General features: G+C 43.7%; 1 protein-coding gene and 2 pseudogenes across 2 annotated transcripts; all 3 read right to left on the reverse strand.

Annotated features, from left to right (window-relative positions):
- Positions 1-2541: 2541 nt before the first annotated feature.
- Positions 2542-3511, reverse strand: LOC116546323 (annotated as a pseudogene).
- On the reverse strand, positions 2973-4277 carry LOC116546326 (annotated as a pseudogene). Its single transcript, XR_004266672.1, has 2 exons — positions 3973-4277; positions 2973-3691 (listed from the first exon to the last, which is right to left on the reverse strand). The product of XR_004266672.1 is annotated as a putative zinc finger protein 826 (transcript).
- Positions 4278-4480: 203 nt separating this feature from the next.
- Positions 4481-20733, reverse strand: LOC116546322 (zinc finger protein 845-like). The gene is made up of 5 exons (XM_032272624.1): positions 20565-20733; positions 19087-19163; positions 17286-17412; positions 4858-7229; positions 4481-4529 (listed from the first exon to the last, which is right to left on the reverse strand). The coding sequence occupies exons 2-4, from the start codon at positions 19099-19101 to the stop codon at positions 4951-4953; spliced, it is 2421 nt and encodes an 806-aa protein (XP_032128515.1). The 5' UTR covers positions 19102-19163; positions 20565-20733; the 3' UTR covers positions 4481-4529; positions 4858-4950.
- Positions 20734-23800: the final 3067 nt, after the last annotated feature.

A 23800-nucleotide genomic window follows, 5' to 3' on the forward strand; every position in this document is an offset into this window, starting at 1 on the left:
CTCTTGTTACCCAGGCTGGAGTGCAATGGCGCGATCTCGGCTCACCGCAACCTCCGCCTCCTGGGTTCAGGCAATTCTCCTGCCTCAGCCTCCTGAGTAGCTGGGATTACAGGCACGCGCCACCATGCCCAGCTAATTTTTTGTACTTTTAGTAGAGACGGGGTTTCACCATGTTGACCAGGATGGTCTCGATCTCTTGACCTTGTGATCCACCCGCCTCGGCCTCCCAAAGTGCTGGGATTACAGGCTTGAGCCACTGCGCCCGGCCCCTGACTTTGTTTTTTATAAAGCCATTGGACTTTGTCAACTCTGAGACAGTACTTGTATTTTAGCTCATCTTGATAATGAATATCACGTGTTTTGTTGAACAGAATATCTAACATATCTATGGAAAAAACATTGTGTTTTGTTTTTATTTTTATTTTTTTATTTTATTATTTATTTATTTTTTTTTGAGACGGAGTTTCACTCACGTTGCCCAGGCTGGAGTGCAATGGTGTGATCTCGGCTCACCGCAACCTCCGCCTCCTGGGTTCAGGCAATTCTCCTGCCTCAGCCTCCCGAGTAGCTGGGATTGCAGGCATGCGCCACCATGCCCAGCTAATTTTTTTGTATTTTTAGTAGAGACGGGGTTTCACCATGTTGACCAGGATGGTCTCGATCTCTTGACCTCGTGATCCACCCGCCTCGGCCTCCCAAAGTGCTGGGATTACAGGCTTGAGCCACCGCGCCCGGCTAGTTTTTATTTATAATTTTTTTTTTTAGTCACTCTGTCACCTAGGCTGGGGTGCAGTGGTGTAATCTCTGCTAACTGCAATTTCTGCCTTCTGGGTTCACGCTATTCTCCTGCCTCAGCCTCCCGAGTAGCAGTATTAGAGGCGAGTGACACTACGTAGGCCCACCTAGTTTTTTGTATATTTAGCAGAGACGGGGTTTCACCATGTTGGCAAACCTGGTCTCAAACTTCTGACCTCAGGTAATTTCACCCAACTTGGCCTCCCAAAGTGCTGGGATTACAGGCGTTACCCACCGTGTCTGGCCAACTAATTTCAATGGCCAGGAACTGGGGGTGGGGAGGTTGGGGAGAGATAACATGGGGAGAAATGCTGGCTATAGATGAAGGGAAATTAGAGGCAGCAAACCACCTGGTTATTTATGCACCTATGCAACACCCCTGAATGAACTGGACCTGTACCCCAGAACATAAAGCAAAATATTTAATAAAAACAGCAATGAGCCGGGCGCGGTGGCTCAAGCCTGTAATCCCAGCACTTTGGGAGGCCGAGGCGGGTGGATCACGAGGTCAAGAGATCGAGACCATCCTGGTCAACATGGTGAAACCCCGTCTCTACTAAAACTACAAAAAATTAGCTGGGCATGGTGGCGCGTGCCTATAATCCCAGCTACTCAGGAGGCTGAGGCAGGAGAATTGCCTGAACCCAGGAGGCGGAGGTTGCGGTGAGCCGAGATCGCGCCATTGCACTCCAGCCTGGGTAACATGAGTGAAACTCCATCTCGAAAAAAAAAATACAAAAAAAGTAGGTGGGCATGGTGGCAGCACCTCTAATCTGATCTACTTGGGAGACTGAAGCAGGAAAATCACTTGAATTCCCGGGACAGGGAAATTGCAGTGAGCTACAATTGTGCCATTGCACTCCAGCCAGGAAAAGAAGAGGGAAACTCTATCTCAAAAAAAGAAAGAAAAAAGAAAACAGAAAAAAAGAAAATCAAAAAGAATCAACAAAAATACTATACTACTGGTACTAATAAACAAATTCAGTGTACTTGCAGTATAGAAAGCTAGCATGAAAAGTTTGTTGAATTCCCATATATTAACAATAATTTTAAAAGAATATTAAGAACACACTTCCATTTGCTAGACAACTTAAAATACAAAACACTTGGGAATAAACTTAAGAAAGTGAGAACCTTGTACCTTGAAATCTACAAACATTGATCAAAAAAACTAAGTGGAGATACAACCATTTTAATGGACTGGAAGCATTCATATTGTTAAATGACTATAAAAACCAATGTGATTTAGATTTCACAAAATACCCATAAAACTCCCTATCATTTTTTTTTTTTAAAGAAAGAAAAGGGGCCGGGCGCGGTGGCTCAAGCCTGTAATCCCAGCACTTTGGGAGGCCGAGGCGGGTGGATCACGAGGTCAAGAGATCGAGACCATCCTGGTCAACATGGTGAAACCCCATCTCTACTAAAAATACAAAAAATTAGCTGGGCATGGTGGTGCGTGCCTGTAATCCCAGCTACTCAGGAGGCTGAGGCAGGAGAATTGCCTGAACCCAGGAGGCGGAGGTTGCAGTGAGCCGAGATCGCGCCATTGCACTCCAGCCTGGGTAACATGAGTGAAACTGCGTCTCAAAAAAAAAAAAAAAAGAAAGAAAAAACAGACTGGGTAAAGTGGCGCACATCTCTTCTCCAGGCTGGTCTCAAACTCCTTACCTCAAGTAATCTACCTGCCTTGGCCTCCTAAAGTGTGGAAATTACAGGTGTGAGCCACTACGCCCAGCCCAATCCTCTTAATATAAACACTTTAAAGTCAATTAATGCTTGAACTCAATGTTAAGTCAACTCAAAATCAAGTCAATGCTGCATTGACTCTAATGTCAATTAATGCTTGATGGCTTGCTATGCTTATTGAATTTGGAACAATTATCTCAAAAATGAAATTTCTGATGTTCTGCAAGGAGTGACCTCATACTGAAGATCTTGCCACACTTATGAAATTTGTAATAGTTCTGTCCAGTATGGATTCTCTGATGTCTAATAAGGTGTGAATGTGAAGTAAAAACTTTGCCATAATAATCATACTTGTGATGTTCCTCTTCTCTATGAATTCTCCTATGTTTTGCATAAGATGAAGCTTGACTGAAGACCTTGACACAATCATATTTGTGAGGTTCCTCTCAAGTATAAGTTTGCCAATGAACTGCAAGGTATAAACGATGTCTGAAAAATTGGCCACATTTATTACACTTGTAAGATCTCTCTTCATTATGGAGTCTCCAGTGATTTGCAATGGTTGTAGAGTTACTGAAGGCTTTGTGACAATTGTTACATTAGAAAAGTTTTCCTATACCATGGATTGTTTGATGGTGAGTAAGTGTTGACTGCATACTAAAGGCTTTGCCACACTCATTACACTTGTATGGTTACTCTTCACTGTGAACATAGTATGTAGTCCCAAGTACGAATCACGCCCAAAAGTCTTGTCACAAACCTTACATTTGTATGGTTTCTCTCCAGGATGAATTCTCCTGTGTCTTTCATGTTGTTATTTGCAACTGAAAATTTTGTCACATTAAGGTTTCTCTCCAGTATGAAGTCTATGATGACATGCAAGGTGTGCTTGTTGATTGAAAACCTTACCACATTCATTACTTTTGTAAGGTTTCTCTTCAGTATTAAGTCCATGATGATGTGCAAGGGATGATTTCTGACTAAAGGTCTTGATACATAAATTACACTTGTAAGGTTTCCCTCCAGTTTACAATGGTTTACAAGGAATGATGTCTGACTGAAGGTCTTGCTATATAGATTACACTAGTAAGGTTTGTCTCCAGTATGAAGTCTACGATGGCATAGGAGCAGTAACATCTGACTGAAGGTCTTGCCACACTCATTACACTTGTAAGGTTTCTCATCAGTGTGACATCTATGATGGCATGCAAGGTATCACTTCTGATTAAAGACCTTGCTACATACATCACACTTATGTTGTTTCTTTCCTGAATGATCTGATATTCCCTTAAGAGTGAGCTATAATTAATGGCTTTGCCACTCTCATTATATTGGAAAGATTTTTCTCTCCTTTGTACTTTGTTTTTGTGTAAGTAATGAAAAATGAAGGAAGTTATTCCCATAGTTATTAGAAATATGGTTTTTAGGCCTACAAGAAATTCTTTGGGATATTGAAACAGAGAAAGCATCATTGATAGAATTCTCTACTTGATTACCAAATTAAATTTTCCTATGTCTTTCAAGGTGTTATTTGTGACTGAAAGCTTTATCACGTTCTTCACATTTGTAATGCTTCTCTCCGGTATGAAGTCTATCATGACGTGCAAGGCTAAATTTTTTATTAAAAACCTTGCCACATTCATTACACTTGCAAGAGTTCTCTCCAGTATGAAGTCTATGATCAACTGAAAGGCTTGACTGGCGATTAAAAACCTTGCCAAATTCATTACACTTGTAAGGTTTCTCTCCTTCTGAATCACAATGGATGAATTGTAATGGAAGGTCTTGCCACACTCATTGCACTTGCAAGGTTTCTCTCCAGTATGAATTGCCTTCTGAATTACAAGAGATGACGTCCAACTGAAAGTCTTTCCACACTTATTTCACTTGCAAACTTTGTCTCCAGTGTGAGTTTGCCAACGTACTGCAAGGTATAAATGAGGTGTGATTTGGGGCTGAAAACCGTCACATTCTTCACATTTGTAAGGTTTATCTCAAGTATGAAGTCTATGATGACGTGCAAGGTTCGATTTTTGATTAAAAACCTTGCCACGGCCGGGCGCGGTGGCTCAAGCCTGTAATCCCAGCACTTTGGGAGGCCAAGGCGGGTGGATCACGAGGTCAAGAGATCGAGACCATCCTGGTCAACATGGTGAAACCCCGTCTCTACTAAAAATACAAAAAATTAGCTGGGCATGGTGGTGTGTGCCTGTAATCCCAGCTACTCAGGAGGCTGAGGCAGGAGAATTGCCTGAACCCAGGAGGCGGAGGTTGCAGTGAGCCGAGATCGCACCATTGCACTCCAGCCTGGGTAACAAGAGTGAAACTCCGTCTCAAAAAACAAAAAACAAAACAAAACAAAAAACAAAAAACCTTGCCACATTCATTAGACTTGTAAGGTTTTCCTGCAGTCTCAACTGCCTTATGAATTGAAAGAGCTGAATTTTGACCAAAGGTCTTGCTACACTAATTACACTTGTAAGGTTTCCCCCCAGTGTGAATTCTAGTATGCTTTTTCAGGTATGAATTACACACAAAAGCCTTGTCACAAATCTTACATTTGTATGGTTTCTCTCCAGTATGAATTCTCTTGTGTGTTTCAAGGTGCGACTTGCGAGTGAAAACTTTGTCACATTTTTCACATTTGTAAGGTTTCTCTCCAGTATGAACTCTCCTATGTGTTAGAAGATATGATTTGCGACTGAAAACCTTGTCACATTCTTCACATTTGTAAGGTTTCTCTCCAGTATGAAGTCTATGATGACGTGCAAGCGTTGCTTGTTGATTAAAAACTTTGCCACACTCATTACACTTGTAAGGTTTCTCTCCAGTATGAAGTCTATGATGACGTGCAAGGCTTGACTGTTGTTTAAAAACCTTGCCACATTCATTACACTTGTAAGGTTCCTCCCCAGTATGAATTGCCTTATGAATTACAAGGGCTGCAGTGTGACCAATGATCTTGCCACACACATTACACTTATGAGGTTTCTCTCCAGTATGAATTGCCTTATGAAGTACGAGAGCTGAATTGTGATGGAAGGTTTTGCCACACTCATTACACTTGTAAGGTTTCTCTCCAGTATGAAGTCTACGATGGCATAAAAGGGATGATGTGTGACTGAAGGTCTTTCCACACTCATTACACTTATAAGGTTTCTCTCCAGTATGAATTCGGCAATGAACTGCAAGGTATGAACGACGTCTAAAACATTTGTCACATTTATTACACTTGTAAGATCTCTCCTCATTATGGATTCGCCAATGATTTGCAATGGTTGTAGCGTTACTGAAGACTTTGTGACAATCATTACATTTGTAAAGTTTCCATATACCATGAATTGCTTGATGGTGAATAAGTGTTGACTGTGCACTAAAGGCTTTGCCACACTCATTACACTTGTAAGGTTTCTCTCCAGTGTGAATTCTAGTATGTTGTGCCAGGTGTGAATCACGCCTGAAAGCCTTGTCACAAACCTTACATTTGTATGGTTTCTCTCCAGTATGAAGTCTACGATGGCATAGAAGGGATGACGTCTGACTGAAGGTCTTGCCACACTCATTACACCTGTAAGGTCTCTCTCCAGTATGAAGTCTATGATGGCATGTAAGGGATGACATCTGATTGAAGGTCTTGCCACACTCATTACACTTGTAAGGTTTCTCTCCAGTATGAAGTCTATGATGACGTGCAAGGCTTGACTGTTGTTTAAAAACTTTGTCACATTCATTACACTTGTAAGATTTCTCTCCAGTATGAATTGCCTTATGAATTACAAGGGCTGAATTTCGACCAAAGGTCTTGCCACACTCATTACACTTGTAAGGTTTCTCTCCAGTGTGAATTCTAGTATGTTGTGCCAGGTGTGAAGAACACCCAAAAGCCTTGTCACAAACTTTACATTTATAAGGTTTCTCTCCAGTATGAAGTCTATGATGACTTGCAAGGTTTGATTGTTGATTAAAAACCTTGCCACATTCATTACACTTGTAAGGTTTCTCTCCAGTATGAAGTCTACGATGGCAAGTAAGCGATGACATCTGAATGAAGGACTTGCCACACTCATTACACTTGAAAGGTTTCTCACCGGTGTGATATCTATGATGGCGTTCAAGGTATCGCTTCTGATTAAAGACCTTACCACATACATCACATTCCTTTTGTTTCTCTCCTAAATGGACTGTCTGATGTTTCCTTAACAGTGAGCTACAATTAAAGCCTCTGCCATTCTCATTACATTGGAAAGATTTATCTGTCATGTGACCTTCCTGTTTTTGTGTGAGTAATGAAGAATGGAGGAAATTATTGTCATAGTTATTAAAAATATAAGTTTGGGGCCTACAAAAATTTATTCGGGATGTTGAAACCAAAGAAGCATCGTTGATTGACTTCTGAACTTGATTACCAATTTTCCCTTCAGTCTGAAATATGTGCAGTTCAGGCAGATGCAAATGAAAGCTCAATCCAAGCTGATCTTTAATAGGCTTGTTGCCAGCATGCCTTTCATCATATCGGTCTTTACTATCAGTGAACTTCTTGATCTGTGTCATGGGTGCTTCATGGCTATTTCTTTCATCTTTCTGCCACTGGAACTCAAAGTCATGAATATCTTTCTCAATTTCCTGGAAGCAAAAATCTCCAGTGTGATGACTTTCATGTGTTTCCAATGTCCTTGTGTGAAACATTTCTGTATTACCTTGTCCTGTTGATGAGACCATCTTCCTCATGCATTTGGAAGAGATATCTATAAAATACAAACATAAATAGGTTTCCAATTCAGTACATAGGGTAAATAATACTGAAATGTGTAAATATGACACACAAAAAACCAATACTTATTTTAAACTTCCCAAGCATGATCTTAAAGTTTAGACACACAAAAGAAGTGAGATTCTTTAATAAATAAAGGGCGATTATATGGACTTCAAATCATTTCTGTGAAAGCCTATTTCCAATATCATGACAAAATACTGGCAGTATTTTTACTATATACCAATAAATGCTAAAGGACCACATAATATACTATGTTGGTAAATAATCCACAACAAGCTCATGTAAGGATAGCCAAAATCAATGGAAATTCTGTATTGTCACACAATCACAGCACTCTGTAGCTAACAAAAGATTACAAAAATTCTGTGCTATCCGACAGAATCTCAGGAGAAAAGAAACAAACAAACAAAAAAAGAAATAAATTACAAAAATTAGCCAGGCGTGGTGGCCCATGCCTTTAGTTCCAGTTACTCAAGAGCCAGAGGCACAAGGATCACTTTAACATGGGAGGCAGAGGTTGCAATAAACTAAACCACGATTCCACCACTGCACTCCAGCCTGGATGACAAAGTGAGACTCCTTCTCAAAAAAAAAAAAAGAGAAAGAAAGAAAAAGAAAATTAAAAAAAAGAAATAGAAAATGTTAATACAATATTTTTCTGAATATATGCCATAAAATCACCTATATCCATGCAGATCTGGCACTCTGTGACTTTTTTTTTTCTTTTCTTTTCTTTTTTTTTTTTTTTTTTTGAGATGGAGTCTTGCTCTCATTGCCCAGGCTGAAATGCAATGACGCAATCTTGGCTCACTGCAATCTCCTCCTGGGTTCAAGATATTCTCCTGCCTCAGCCTCCTGTGTAGCTGGGATTACTGGCATGTGCCATCATACCCAGCCAATTTTTGTATTTTTAGTAGAGACTGGGTTTCTCTATGGTGGTCAGGTTGGTCTCAAACTCTCGACCTCAGGTGATCTGCCCACCTCATTACAGGCATGAGCAACTGTGCCTGGCCATGCATTATTAAAAATGTTTTTTGTAATTTTTTGTTGTTGTTTGAAACAATGTCATGATCTGTCACCCAGGCTGGAGTGCTATGGCACGATCTTGGCTTCCTGCAAACTCTGCCTCCTGGGTTCAAGTGATTCTTCCTGCCTGAACCTCTTAAGTAGCTCCAATTACAGGCACATGCCTTCATGCCTGACAAATTTTAGTAGAGATGGGTATTTTTAGTAGAGACGGTGTTTTGCCGTGTTGGCCAAGCTGGTCTTGAATTCCTGACCTCGAGTGATCCACCTGCCTCAACCTCCCAAAATCCTAAAATTATAGGTGTGAGCTACTACGCCTGGTGGCACATTCTGACATTAACGAGTGGAGTGTGTCAGCTGTATTGCATTCCACATAACAAAAATATTGTAACCCATAATTTTTATTATTTTATGTAAAATCATAAATATTAATAAAATACTGTAACCCATTATAAAGCCAGGAAGCAAATAATAAGTACATTTATACAGCCTGCAGAATTCTAAGCAATTCCCAATCTAGAAAAAAGGCACAACTTCTACTTACCACCAGCACACAATGTAAGAACTGAAATACATGTTAAGTTCACTACCTTCTGATGTGTGAGGTCAAGAAAATACACAGCTTTATAAGGAATAAGAAGTGACTAACAGTCATGTGCAGTGGCTCATGCCTGTAATCCCAGCACTTTGGGAGGCTGAGGTGGGTGGATCATGAGGTCAGGAGTTTGAGACCAGCCTGGCCAATACGGTGAAACTCTGTATTTACTAAAAATACAAAAAAAAAAAAAAATTGGCTGGGCATGGTGGCAGGTGCCTGTGATCCCAGCTACTTGGGAGCCTGAGGCAGGAGAACCATTTGAACTCAGCAGGCGGAGGTGGCCGTGAGGCAAGATCACACTATTGCACTCCAGCCTGGGTAATAGGGCGAGACTACAACTCAAAAAAGAAAAACAATTGACTAGCAGTGTCGGAGATTGCAATTATCATGTCACAACTCCAATTATGTCACGGCCAGGCAATACAGCAATTCTATACATATGCATTGCTCTAAATTATCTGGTTCACTATGCATAACATGTAAAACACAGAATGTGTACTGGGAAAATTTATAAACTGAGATCAGAGAAAACATTGTATAAAACAAACTGCACAATAAAAACATAAAAAATATAATGCAGCCTCCCTGGTCTGAATGTTCGTATTGACCAAAAGCCATGTTGAGAGTTCCTATTCTCCAATGGTCCTTCAGATGGGGCCTTTGAGAGAATTTGGTCATAGGTGTTGACTACTCAGGAATAATCTTCTTTCTTTCTTCTTCCTCTTCCTCTTTCTTCCTTCCTTCCTTCCCTCTCTCCCTCCCTCCCCTCCTCCTCCTCCTCCTTCTTCTTTTCTTTCTTCCTCCTCCTCCTGTTTTTTCTCTTTCTTCTTCTTCCTCCTCCTCCTTCTTCTTCTTCCTCTCCTCCTCCTCCTCTCCTCCTTCTCCTCTCTCCTCCTCTTCTTCCTCTTCTTTCTTCTTTTTCTTCTTTTCTTCTTCCTCCTCTCCCTGACCCCCCTCCTCCTCCTCCTTCTTCCTCTTCCTCTTCCTCTTCTTCTTCCTTTTCTTCTTCTTCTTCCTTTTCTTCTTCTTTTTGAGAGGGCTTTGCTCTGGAACCACTTTGGCTTCACCTTGCTCTTGAATCTCCCGCTTTCCAAATTCATAATAAAATAAATTTCTGTGTTTTAAGCTTCCCAGTTAAAGCTATTTCCTTCTTTCTTTGTTTTTCAGACTGAGTTATGTTCTGTCACCGAGGCTGGAGTGTAGTGGTATGATTCTCCTTTCTAAAGAGATGTTCCAGGATCAGCCTCCTGAGTACCTGGTACTACAGCCTGGATAATTTTTAAAAATCTTTTTGTGTTTTTTTTGGGTATGAGACAGAGTCTCGCTCTGTCACTTAGGCTGGAGTGTAGTGGCATGATCTTGGCTCACTGCAACCTCAGCCTGCCAGGATCAAGTGATACTTTGCCTCCCAAGTGGCTGGGTTACAGGTGCTCACCAGCATGCCCAGCTATTTTTCATATTTTTATTAGAGATGCGGTTTTGGCCAGGTGCGGTGGCTCACGCCTGTAATCCTAGCACTTTGGGAGGCCGAAGTGGGTGGATCACCTGAGGTCAGGAGTTCAAGACCAGCCTGGCCATCATGATGAAACCCCATCTTTTTTTAAAAAAAAATAAAATAAATAAATTAAAAAAAAAAAAAAAGAGAGATGGGGTTTCACCATGTTGGCCAGGCTGGTCTCGAACTCCCGACCTCAGGTTATCCGCCCACCTGGGTCTCCCAAAGAGTTGCGATTACAGGCGTGAGCCACTGCACCTGGCAAATCTTGCAGCTTTTAGATGCTGTATGGGCACCAGAGAAGGTAGCTGTTATGCACTGCAAAGAACACCAGGCAGATGGGTCCTATGAGTCTAGGGGGAATAGGAAAGCAGACAGAGAGGCTAAGCAAGCCGCTATAAGCAATTACGTCATCAGAGGACAGGCTTTTGCAATGCTTCTTCTTCCAGAACCTCTATCTATGGAAAAAGCTAGTTACTCCCCTAGTGAAAAGGCCATGTTCGCTCAAGAGGCCAGGAATTACATCAAAAGTGAGTGGTGGCAGTTCTCAGATGGGAGGCTGGCCATTCGCAACATAATGACCCCTAAGTTTGTGAAGTAGTTCCATAAAGGAACACTTATGGGGAAGACAGCTTTAGAAGCCCTAACAGGGTGCCATTTTTCCATGCCGTGTCTCACTGTCATCACCAGTGCTATTTGTGAAACACGCTTAATCTGTGCCCAAAACAATCTGAGGAAGGGGCCAGTTTGACCCCCAGAAATTCAAGGAGTAGGAGCAATCTCATGTGAAACCCTATCTGTGGATTTTACCGAATTGCCTCGAGCAGGAGGCTATCCATATATGTTAGTATTTGTCTGTACTTACTCCGGTTGGGTTGAGGCATTCCCCACTTAAACTGAAAGGACAGAGAAGTGACCAGAGCCTTACTGAAGGATATTATCCCCAGGTTTGGGCTGCCTCTCAGTCTAGGATCTGACAATGGACCGGCCTTTGTAGCTGAGATTGTTAAAGATATCTCTTGGCTTTTAACAACAAATTGCAAATTATATATTGTCTACTGTCCCCAGAGTTCAGGAAAAGTTGAATGAATGTACCAGACATGAAAACAATTGCTACAGAAATTCTGTTAGGAAACCCACTTACAGTGGGATCAAGTCTTGCCCATGGTCCTTCTCCGAGTTGCATGCAGCCCAACCAAACAGGCTGGATGTTCACCATATGAAGTTTTCTTTGAGAGACCACCCCTCCTCATAACCCAGGAAAAAGGAGATCTTAAGGAAATAGGATAAATAACATCCACCTCCCCCCGCTGTTAAAGTTGCTGAAGCTGTTCCCTGGATTAACTGTTGGTTAAAGCCATAAGCCCAAGATAAGTGGGCCAGTCAGCTAGAACCAGAGAATCCCACAAGGCTAACTTTGAGACGCATCATTGACAAGGACCAGGACCAGCCTGGTTCAGTCTCAGACACAGTCGACTCTGAGGAATCATCAAGCCCTGCTCTAGTTACACAACCAGAAGCTGACTAGTCAACGCACAGCCAGAGCTTGAGGAATCTCCACTGGATAAGTAGATGCGAACTGAAATCTAAAGCCTTGCTGTTATTTTAGTAATATTAACCATCCTGTTACTATGTTGTCATTGCTGCAAAGCTTTTCTCCCAGGAAAAAGCATTTTTTGTTCAGTCTTAGTGTAAAAATGCTGCCTTTCATTTTGCTTATGTTAGCCCTTATGGCAAATTTAGTAAGTGGGGGAGTCATGAATGGGTGTCCTATGTGCACCCACGCTACATGAATGAGAAATACACAAGTTAAGGCCTTACCATGCCAAACACAATAAGAGTGTACTGGAGCTTCCCTAGGAACTTGCATATATAATCAAACTACCCATTTGATTTATGATCCAGGTGATTATCAGCCTTATGTGTGCTATGAACCCAATCTTTTACCTGGGACTTGGTTTGAGCTCTGTGAAAAGTCAGGAGAAGAAACCCTTTACAAATTAACTTGGGTATCCCCTCGTCATCAAGGAAGCGTGTTTGTATACTTAGATGCCTGTCAGATAATAAACACACTTCTTAAAAAAATAGTTGTAGCCCCAACATGCTAGAACACCCCCGTTAGAAAAGTCTCAGGCTGGGGGCAATGGATTAGGCCTGTAATCCCAGCACTTTGGGAAACCAAGGCAGATGGATCACCTGAGGTCAGGAGTTAAAGATCAGCCTGACCAACATGGAGAAACCCAATCTCTACTAAAAATACAAAATTAGCCAGCCTTGGTGGTACATGCCTGTAATCCCAGCTACTCTGGAGGCTGATACAGAAGAATTGCTTCAACATGGGAGGCAGAGGTTGCGGTGAGCCAAGATTGCGCCATCACACTCCAGCCTGGGCAACAAGAGCAAAACTTCCTCTCCAAAAAAGAAAAAAGAAAAGTCCTAACCTCGTGCACATGGTGTAGCTGCAAAACCTGTAATCCTCAAAGGAAGCAGGCTGTGCTTACTCAAATCTCAGTGTGGATCAGTGATGCTCTAAGCTGGTACAATTATGATAACCGTGAAATAGGAGATAAAGGAGGAATCTGCAACCTCATAGAATTCACTCTCGGACACAAACTCACCTATTTAGACTACAGGCATCAAAATACTGGTAGGATATGATAATTTAACTAAGATAGATGAAGAAAATGCTCAGAAAAGAAAGTTAGGCCTTGTGTATCTTAAACAATGGGCAAATCGAGACACTGTTTTTCTGTATCATCAAAAAGACCTGAGTTCATCGACCTTCACAGTGGTTTCGAGTCTTGAAGCTATTCAATGAACATTTTAACCAAGCAATTCCTGAGTCACCTTCCACCACTAGGAATCTATTTGCTCCGTCAGCTGGAAGTATAGCAGGAAATCTAGGAGTCACCTCATGTTACGTATGTGGAGGAACTAACCTGGGGGACCAGTGGCCTCGGGAAGTGAAGAAATTACTACCCCAAGACAATTATACTTTAACTTTTTCTGCCTCAAATACTCCAGAGTTATTGCCCACAGGCTCAAATACTTGGTTTCTCAAGACTTCTATTATAGAAAGGTACCGTATTGCCCAATGGGGAGCCACCTATACTAATCCAGTAGGTGAACTAGCATGTCTAGGACAGGAATATTACAACGTAACTGTAGGAAAGACCCAATGGTGGAGAGAGAACAGACGAGGTAAGAGCAGCTCCAAGCCACCTCGTTTTAACCCATTTTTCAGATTTCCTTCCTTAAAACATTCTTGGTACCAACTAGAAGCTCCAAATGCCTGGTGGGCACCTTCAGGCCTCTATTAGATTTGTGGCCTGCAGGCATACAGATACTTGCCAGAAAAATGGATGAGGGCTTGTGTATTAGGCATCATCAAACCACCATTCTTTTTGCGTCAACTGAGGCAAGGGAAAACATTAGGGTACCCCATATGTGATGAGTCCAGAAACAGAAGCAGGTGAGCAATAGACAAAGAAAGATGTACAAACAGAAGACTGGAAAGACACAGACTGACCCTCAGAAAGAAGAATTAATTATTATGGTCCAGCTACTTGGGCACAAGATGGGATGTGGGGATATAGCACTCCCAGTTATATGATAAACCGCATCATTAGGTTACAGGCAGTCCTAGAAATTATAACCAATGAACATCCAGAGCTTTAGACTTGCTAGCTGTACAAGCTACACAGATGAGAAATGCAATATACCAGAACAGGCTAGCACTAGACAATCTCCTGGCCTCAGAAGGAGGGGTCTGTGGAAAATTTAACCTAACCAATTGTTTAGAAATTGATGACAATCAGCCAGGTGCAGTGACTCATGCCTGTAATCCCAGCAGTTTGAGAGGCAGAGGCCGGTGGATCACCTGAGGTCAAGAGTTCAAGATCAGCCTGATCAACATGGAGAAACCCTGTCTCTATCAAAAATACAAAAAATTAGCTGGGCATGGTGGTGCATGTCTGTAATCCCAGCTATTCTGGAGGCTGAGGCAGGAGAATTGCTTGAACCCTGGAGGTGGAAGTTGCAATGAGCCAAGGTTGTGCCATTGCACTCCAGTCTGGGCAACAAGACCAAAACACTGCCTCAAAAAAAAAAAAAAAGGAAAAAAAAAAAAGAAAAGAAAAAAGAAAGAAATTGATGACAATCGACAAGCAGTAATGGAGATCACTGCCAGAATGCAAAATCTGGCCCATGTCCCATGTCCTGGTCCAAACTTGGAAAGGGTGGTCTCCAGATTCTCTTTTTGAAGAGTGGTTTTTGTCTTTCGGCAGCTTCAAAACTCTTATAGAGAGTGTAATTCTCATATTAGGCCAATGCCTGATACTCCCTTGCTTCTTAACTCTTTTATTTAGAAGTATACAAACAACCATAGAGGCATCAGTGGCTAGGCACACTACATCCCAAATAATGGCTTTGACTACATGTCAGCCTTTCTTCTTGGAGGAAGAGAATCCACATGGTGAAAAGACAGTCCTACCCATATAGGACTCCTCTAAGGGTATTTTTCTTCCTCATACTCTGCCTTTTTTTGTTCCCTTTCTGAATCACATGAAGTACAGATGCACAGGAGAAGAGCCTGTAGGTCAAATCTTGAAGTATAACATTAGATGTCCTAACCTAATAAAGTAGCTTGTTAAAGTGTAACCTGTCTTCAGTCTTGCCTTCCAGGCTAAGCAAAAGCCTCCAAAGATGATACCACGAGCCCTGCATGGCCCCAGATGGATGGCTGGTTAGTCAATGATGGGTAAGATTCCCCAGACAAGGGGAAAACCTCAGACAGGCACAGCCACAGAGAGGCCAACAGGAGCCAAAGGAGTTTGCCTACTCCTGCTATCAGGAGGTCCAAAATAGATGTCAACAGGAGAAAGTACACTGGCGAGCTAGCTTTGCATCCGAGCAGACAAACAGTAACACTTCAATGACAGGCTGACTGCTCCATCCAGGTATTATGTGAATTGTGAATTGTAAAGTCTCCAAAAAAAAAAAAAAAAAAAAGAGAAAAAGAGAGAAAAGTCTTCTAGTAATAAAGCCCTTTTAAAGAAAGCTTTTAAGGAAGTAATGAGGAGGAAAATAAAAATCAAAGACAGAATTAAAATAGAATAAGTAATAGTTAACATTGGGACTAGGTTAAGAATAATCATAGTAAGCAAAACACAAGTAACCCCTCCCAGCTTAGCCCAACTAGTTCCAGCTGCAAACTTGTCTCACAGCCCACATTCCAGGCTAGTTATACAAACTGTATTTAGAGAAAGTAGAGGCAGAGCAGGCCTAGCCCAGACCCCTTGACTTAGACAAGAGCACCAGAGCAGACCTTTCTACCTGCAGCCCACACATTCTTCTGCAATTCCTGTTTTTCTTACCCCAGGGGCAAGGTTACGAAGTCAAGATAACCACAAAGAAAATATACATTTTCCTGGCTGTGCACTGTGGCTCACGCCTGTAATATTAGCATTTTGGGAGGCCGAGGTGGGTGAATCACCTGAGATCAGGAGTTCAAGACCAGCCTGGCCATCATGGTGAAACCTCATCTTAAAAAAAAAAAAAAAAACAAAAGAAAATATACATTTTCCAAAGATTGTAAAACTTGTCACAAGTCAATAACGAGGTGTCTTAGGCAGAAACCTGTTTTCTGCCTCATTTTCTTGCTTCAAGTTGTATAAAAGCAATATGTTCTTTTTGTTCAGGGCTGGTGGCCATTACGTGCATTAGCCTTGCTGTCAGTCAGTGGACCAATAAATTCTCTTAGAGTCTCCATGGTCTTTTTGTCCTCTTTGGCTTGAATTCCTGCAATAATATGCAGCTGTGAGCCAGAATGATATCTTCCCTAGGAAGAATTTCAACACCACTGACTGCTGCTTAGAGAAGACTATCAATAGTTTATGAGGTGAACGTTGTCACAGTGCCAGTGAGGGACACTTCTGTGATGCTCCTCAAAAACCAGAATGGGCTGGGCATAGTGGCTCATGCCTGTAATCCCAGCACTTTGCGGGGCTGAGGCAGGTGGATCACCTGAGGTCAAGAATTCAAGACCAGCTTGGGAAATAAGGTGAATCCTGTCTCTACTAAAAGTACAAACATTAGCTAAGGGTGGTGGTGCACACTTGGAATCCCAGCTACAAGGGAGGCTGATGCAGGAGAATTACTTGAAATTGGGAGGCAGAGGTTGCAGTGAGCCGAGACTGCATTACTGTACTCCAGCCTGGGTGACAGAGGGAGGCTCTGTCTGAAAAAAAATAAAAAACAGCATGATAGCTGGAAACACTTGTGAGTCAGTGTCATGCTTTCTATGTCATATCCTGGGCTATGCTCACAATTCTGTTCAGGGTTTCTAAGGGCATCTCTGCCTAGAGCAGGACAATGTTCAATCATTAACAGTCAAAGTGTTTTCATCAGTTTTCTCCTTTTATGTAAATCCACTCCATAGGAGAGTCCCATAGCAGCTATCCATGAAAAATAGGAGAGTCATCACTGCAGAAAACAATATGTACATCAAAAACATATATGGGGACCAGGCAAGGTGTCTCATACCTGTATTCCCAGCACTTTGGGAGGCCAAGGATGGCAAATCATCTGAGGTCGGGAGTTCGAGACCAGCCTGACCAACATAGAGAAACCCCGTCTCTACTAAAAACACAAAATGAGCCAGGTGTGCTGGTGCATGCCTCTAGCCCTCCAGCTACTTCGGAGGCTGAGGCAGAAAAATCACTTGAACCAGAGGTTGCAGTGAGCAAAGACTGTGCCATTGCACTGCAGCCTGGGCAGCAAGAGCAAAACTCCAACTCAAAAAAAAAAAAGCCTGTATGGGGCAAAAATCACAGCAGAGAATACAAAAGCAGGAAGAGCCAAGATAGACAAGGGCAGACTCCTCATGTCTGGAGGGACATTTTCCTCACCCACAGACTCCAGGTTCCTGTAGTTCTCCAACATCACGTCCCTGTATAAAGCCCTCTGCGCAGGGGTCAGGCATTTCCACTCCACCAAAGAGAATTCTATAGCCACATCGCTGAAAGTCAAGTGTCCCTAAAATGAAAAATTATGGAGGACTGAGTTATCACCTTCATACTAAGTGAGAAAAGAGAAATTAAGTATCCATTTCATCACAAACTGTTCTGACAAACCCACATTAAGATGTTTTTGAACATTCTTTTCTCTATAGTTGCATTTTACTGCACTTTTTCATGAAACATTTTAAGATCCCCTAAGTCACTGTGGAAGTCTTGGTTTTATGGACAATATGAAAAATACACAAATAAGAAGAAAACACTGGGCTGGGTATGGTGGCTCATGCCTGCTATCCCAGCACTTTGGGAGGCCAAGGCGGGAAAATCATTTGAGGTCAAGAGTTGGAGACTAGCCTGACCAACATGGTGAAACCCTGTCTCTACTAAAAGTGTAAAAAGTAGGTGCGGTGGTGGCGTCTATAATCTGGGCTACACAGGAGGGAGAGGCAGAAGAATCACCTGAACCCAGGAGACAAAGACTGCAGTGAGTCCAGATCACTCCACTATACCCCACCGTGGGTGACAGAGACTCTGTCTCAACAACAAAAAAACAAGGCTGGGTGCGGTAGCTCATGCATGTAATCCCAGCACTTTGACAGGCCAAGGCCGGCACATCATAAAGTGAGGAGTTCAAGACCAGCCTGGCGAACATGGTGAAACCCCATCTCTTCTAAAATTACAAAAATTAGCCTGTGTATTGGCACATGCCTGTAATCCCAGCTATGCAGGAGGCTGAGGTAGAAGAATAGCTTGAACCCAGAAGGCAGAAGTGGCAGTGAGCTGAGATCACAACACTGCACTTCAGCTTGGGTGACAGGGTGAGACTCACAAATAAATAAATAAATAAATAAATAAATAGAAATATTGGCCACGTGTGGTGACACACGCCTATTATCTAGCTCTTTGGGAGGCTAAAGTGGGGATCACTGGAGCACAGGAGTTTGAGGCTGCTGTAAACTCTGAATTGTGCCATTGCACTTCAGACTTTAGCCACAGAGCGGCACCTGCTCTCTATTTTTATTTTTATTTTTTGAGACAAAGTCTCATTCTGTCATGCAGACTGGAGTACAGTAGCAGAATCTTGGATCACTGCAACCTCTCCCTCCCAGGTTTAAGTGATTCTCCTGCCTCAACCTCCGGAGTAGGTGAGATTACAGACATGCACCACCATACCCTGCTAATTTTTGTATTTTTAGTAGAAATGGGGTTTCATCATGTTGGCCTGGCTGCTCGTGAGCTCCTGAGCTCAAGTGATCCACTTGCCCCGGCCTCCCTAAGTGCTGGGATTACCAGCCACTGCACCCAAACCAAGATCCTGTCTCCTAAAAAAGATTTGAGTCACAGACGTGTTGATCTACTAGTGTGGCTTCCAATGCATTACAAAATCAGATACAAAATATCTCCCCTTATTGGTCTCCTTTTCCAGAATTCACCAGATATCTGTGCACATTAACCTGTGTGTTTCATACGTAGTTTCTCTGATCTGGTCACAAAGAGCTGATATCCAGATGTGGCCCCTGAACAATGCAGGTTGCCCAGCAGCACTGACACCAGGAACTGAGGGAAGACATTGGTGAGTGCGAGCCAACGGGTCAGGCAGGATGCTTCATACTCAGAACAGACTGGCTACCACAATAACTGGCATTTCAGAAAGGAAAGAGACAGATGAATCCACCGAGGAGTGTCACTTTACCTGAGGAAGAGCCATGCCTGGCTCCTTTTCTTGCCTCTTCTGAGCTCCTTCCTCACCTGAGTCTTTAGAAATCAATCCTGTACATGAAAAAAATATAAGACGTAATGTTAGAAATGAGTCACTCCCTTCCTGTGACAACACACACAAAGGGGTGAGACCTCACCCTGTAGAAAGATGGGCCTCTGCTGCCCACTGTACCAGAGATCATAAAGAAAGAAGACAGTCCCATAGGAACACCTACAAGTGTATGTTTCACCCTGGTCTTCAGATCTCACTCCCCTCCTGGAGAAGCCCCACACACCAGGCAGCAGTGGGGAGCTGGGCTGGACTGAGCTCCCCTTCAGGGCACAGACCCTGCCCTGACCAAACCCCATCCAGAGCACAGCCCCTCCCCTCTCCATGGATCACAGGCTGAGCTCAGTCCTCAGAACTGGAGGACACAGAACTTTGACCCTCAGTGCTGCACACAGATTACTATTACCTGGAACACTGCCAGTATTTGTGCATCACTTATTTGTGACCTGGAAGCCCCCTCACTACTTCAAGTCTTTTTGCCTTTGCTTCAAGATGTTCCGCCTTTGCAGACCAAACCGATGTACTTCTTACATATATTGATATCTCAGTTCTCCCTAAAATGTGTAAAATTAAGCTGTACCCCGATCAGCATGGGCACATGTCGTCATGATAAGACTCAAGGTGAATTGAGTCTAACCCCGTTTTTGCCCTCCTTGTGCTTTTTCTTTTTTAATTTTTGGAGGACTCGAATCTATTTACAATTTGAGTTAAAACTGAGCAGTGGCCGGGCGTGGTGGCTCATGCCTGTAATCCAAGCAATTTGGAGGCCAAGGCGGGCGGATCACCTGAGGTCAGGAGCTCAAGACCAGCCTGACCAAAATGGTGAAACCCGTCTTAAAATAAATAAATAAATAAAAATTTAAAAATGAGCACTGGCAATGCACCGTGGCTCACGCCTGTAATTCCAAGACGGGAGGATGGCGTGGGTGGATCACAAGGTCAGGAGATTGAGATCATTCCGGTAAACACGATGAAACACTGTCTCTACTAAAAATACAAAAAAAATTAGCCAGGCATGATGTTGGGTGCCTGTAATCCCAGCTACACAGGAGGCAAAGACAGGAAAATCGCTTGAGCCAACAAGGTGGAGGTTGCAATGAGCCAAGACAGTGCCACTGCACTCCAGCCTGGGTGACAGAACAAGTGTCAGGAAAGAAAATAAAAGAGAAAAGAAAAGAAAAGGGAGGAAGGGAGGGAGGGAGTGAAGGAAGGAAGGAAGGAAAGAGAAAAGAAAAGAAAGAGGGGGCAAGGGGGGAGAGGGAGGGAGGGGAGAAGGAGAAGGAGGGTGAGGGAGGGAAAAAAAATGAGCACTACTCTGTCTCAGGAGAAAAGCCACACACTGTATTTTGTCAGCCATTTTAGGGATGAGTGTCACTCTGAGCTTTTCCGGTCTTCTTCCTCACCTCTATGTTACAAGTGAACTCACTGAGGCTCACAGCCGGAGACAGTTCACCAAGTTATCTTGAGAAGCTCTGAGATAAGGAGGTGTGGCTGATTCCCATGTGATGGCCTGCAAGGGAAAATAGGCTGCTTTGGTCTTTCTTCTCTAGAAAATTCCAAGACCAGCTGGGAATGGTAGCTGATTACACCCCTGTAATCCAAGCACTTTGGGAAGTTGAGGCAGGCAGATCACTTCAGCCCAGAAGTTTGAAACCAACCTGGGCAACATAGCGAAATGCCTTCTCTACCAAAAATACACAAAGTTAACCAGGCATCATGGCACACGTCTGTGGTCCCAGCTACTTGGGAGGCTGATGCAAGAAGATCACTTGAGCCTGGGAGGCAGAGGTTGCAGTGATCCAAGATGCTGTCACTGCACTCAAGCATGGGTGACAGAGTGACACCTCATCTCAAAAAACTGACAAAACAGGCTGGGTGCAGTGGCTAACGCCTATAATCCCCAACACTTTGGGAGGTCGAGGCAGGGGATCCCAAAGTCAGGAGTTCGAGACCTGTGGGTAAACCCCCATATAGGCACCGAGGAATGAGAGCTAAGCAGAACTCTGACATAGGGCTTGAAGAATTTCTCACTTTATAGTGTTACTACTCAGCTATTTCCTTTTATATAATCCTTTACATAATCATATATTAGTTTGTAGAATTAGGGCTTTAAAAATCCCTTTATATAATCCTCTATATATAATCATATAATAGTTAATAGTATGAGTGCCTAAACAGTATTTCCCTACATATATACCTATAATTATATCTTAGTTCATAATCGGAGGAATGCCTAGAGTGGACACAGTACAGAGCATGAATTAAGGAATAAGCACCTTATAATCAGACGAATGCCTACAGCAGACACAGTGCAGAGCATGATTTAAGGGAAAACAGTTATACCAGGACAAGAATCCATGGCCCAGGCGGCAGCGTTCAGTATTGTAAAGATACCCACTGTATGGCAGGCTTGGGGCGCGAGCCACTCCTCCTGATAAAGGAGTTGTAGGACCTTGCTCCAGTTCTTGTGGAAGGTTGCCCTCAGAACGGCAATCCACCTTGGTGACTGTGAACTTTAACAACTCTTGCTACTGTGCTGCTTGAAAAGCATCTTCCCATAGAATCCATTGGAAGCTACCAGAAGGTGGCGGTAATCTTGACTGTCACTGCTATGTGACTTAAAGCATCCCCCATAAATCTTCTTAGAAGTAGTTTGCCCATAGATAGAAGTATTGCACACTGCACCCTCTTCACTGTGCACAGCCCACCTTCAAGCCTCGGTGACCTAATGGGGGGTGGACCCCTTACTGCACACGGCCCTTGCCTTCGTGGGAATGGACCCCTCACTGTGCACTGTCCACCTCCTGGCCTAGGTGCCCTAATGGGGGTGGACCCCATGTTTTATTGCTCACGAGCCTATCACTATCCTTAAAGATGATTTCACTCACTGCCCTGCCCCCTAACCTACACACAATAAATACTCATGCTTCTACACATTCGGGGCCTCGCCTGTCTCTGCTTATAGGTGGTGTGGCCCCTCGAACCCGGCTGCGTTTTCCTTGTACTTCTGTGTCCTGTCTCTTTATTTCTCAGATCCTGCACCTCAGCACAGCATAAGGCACACCCCACGACCCTGTAGGGCCCTCAGCCCTACAAAGACCAGCCTGACCAACACTGTGAAACCTGGTCTCCACTAAAAATACAAAAATTAGCTGGGCATGCTGACATACCTATAGTCCCAGCTACTTAGGAGGCTGAGGCAGGAGAACTGCTCGAACCTGGGAGGTAGACCTTGCAGTGAGCTGAGATCACAGCACTGCACTCCAGTATGGGTGACAGAGTGAGGCTTCATCTCAGGAAAGGCACAACCCACGTGGCTCATGCCTGTAATCCCAGCACTTTGGGATGCAATGCAGCTGGATCACTTCAGCCCTGGATTTGGAGAACAGCCTGGGCAACATGGCAAAAGCCCGTCTCTACCAAGAACACAAAAATTAGCTCGGTGTGGTGGTGCCCATCTGTGGTCCCAGCTACTCCGGAGACTGAAGTCGAAGGATCCCTTCAGCGAAGAAGGTTGACACTGCAGTGAGCTGTGATTCTGTCACAGCTCTTTCACCTGGGTAACAGAGTGACACTGATCTCCAATAAAAAACAGAAAAGGGAAACACCTGGGTCCTGTGTCTGGGGGCAGGGAATCTAAGGCTAGTTAAGGCGAACTTTCCAAAACTAGAAGAAAAGGAAAAACCCCATGTTCCTATCCAGAGTAACAAAGATTCAAAGGCTACTCTCCGTACAGCCCTCCCCCTTCCACCAAGTCTCCCATGGAAAGGGAAACAGCAAAGCACTGCCTATCCCTTCTGCATAGGGCACCCATCTGCTCTGGCCTCAGGCCAATTCACCTGAGCAATTCACCTCAGCCAAGGGCCGCATCTTTCATCCAGATAAGGGGTAGCCCATAGGACCTCAGAAGAAAGACTTTAACCCCCCCAAATTTTTTGTTTGTTTTTTGTTTTTTTTTTTTTGAGACGGAGTTTCGCTCTTGTTACCCAGGCTGGAGCGCAATGGCACGATCTCGGCTCACTGCAACCTCCGCCTCCTGGGTTCAGGCAATTCTCCTGCCTCAGCCTCCTGAGTAGCTGGGATTACAGGCACGCACCACCATGCCCAGCTAATTTTTTGTATTTTTACTAGAGACGTGGTTTCACCATGTTGACCAGGATGGTCTCGATCTCTTGACCTCGTGATCCACCCGCCTGGGCCTCCCACAGTACTGGGATTACAGGCTTGAGCCACCGCGCCCGGCCAACCCCCCAAAATTTTGTAAACAGAGCCCTGGAGATGCTCCCTAGGGCCCACTCCCACCTTGTGGAGTGATTTCTTAGATCAATAAATTAATGCTTTCGGCTTTCGCTGCTTCGCTCCTTTGTTATTTTGTGTTTTTGTTTTTTTTTTCCTGTGTTCAACAGCCACGAACCTGGACATCTCAAACTCAAGGCTGCCTTCCGGTAAAACAGAGCAAGGATGGGATAAGAGGGCTGCCTCCAGGAAGAGGACCTTTTCCAGGGGTTGGAAGTGGGGAGCAGCAGGGCCCGACAGGAGGATGGAGGTGGGGAAGGACAGCGCCTTTGGAAGGGGTGGGGTCTGCAAGATCGCAGGACTGGGCCGAGGACGCGCCTCCCCGGGACTGGGGCTGCACGCT

Source organism: Sapajus apella, unplaced genomic scaffold, assembly GCF_009761245.1.
Source record: "Sapajus apella isolate SASKATOON/1434 unplaced genomic scaffold, GSC_monkey_1.0 scaffold768, whole genome shotgun sequence".
Classification (NCBI taxonomy): Eukaryota; Metazoa; Chordata; class Mammalia; order Primates; family Cebidae; genus Sapajus; species Sapajus apella.

Excerpts from the sequence above, each read along its gene's own strand:
- LOC116546322 (XM_032272624.1), bottom strand. Across the intron at positions 7,230-17,285 it reads CAGGAACCTGGAGTCTGTGG|ATATCTCTTCCAAATGCATG; the intron begins GTGAGGAAAATG and ends TGTATTTTATAG.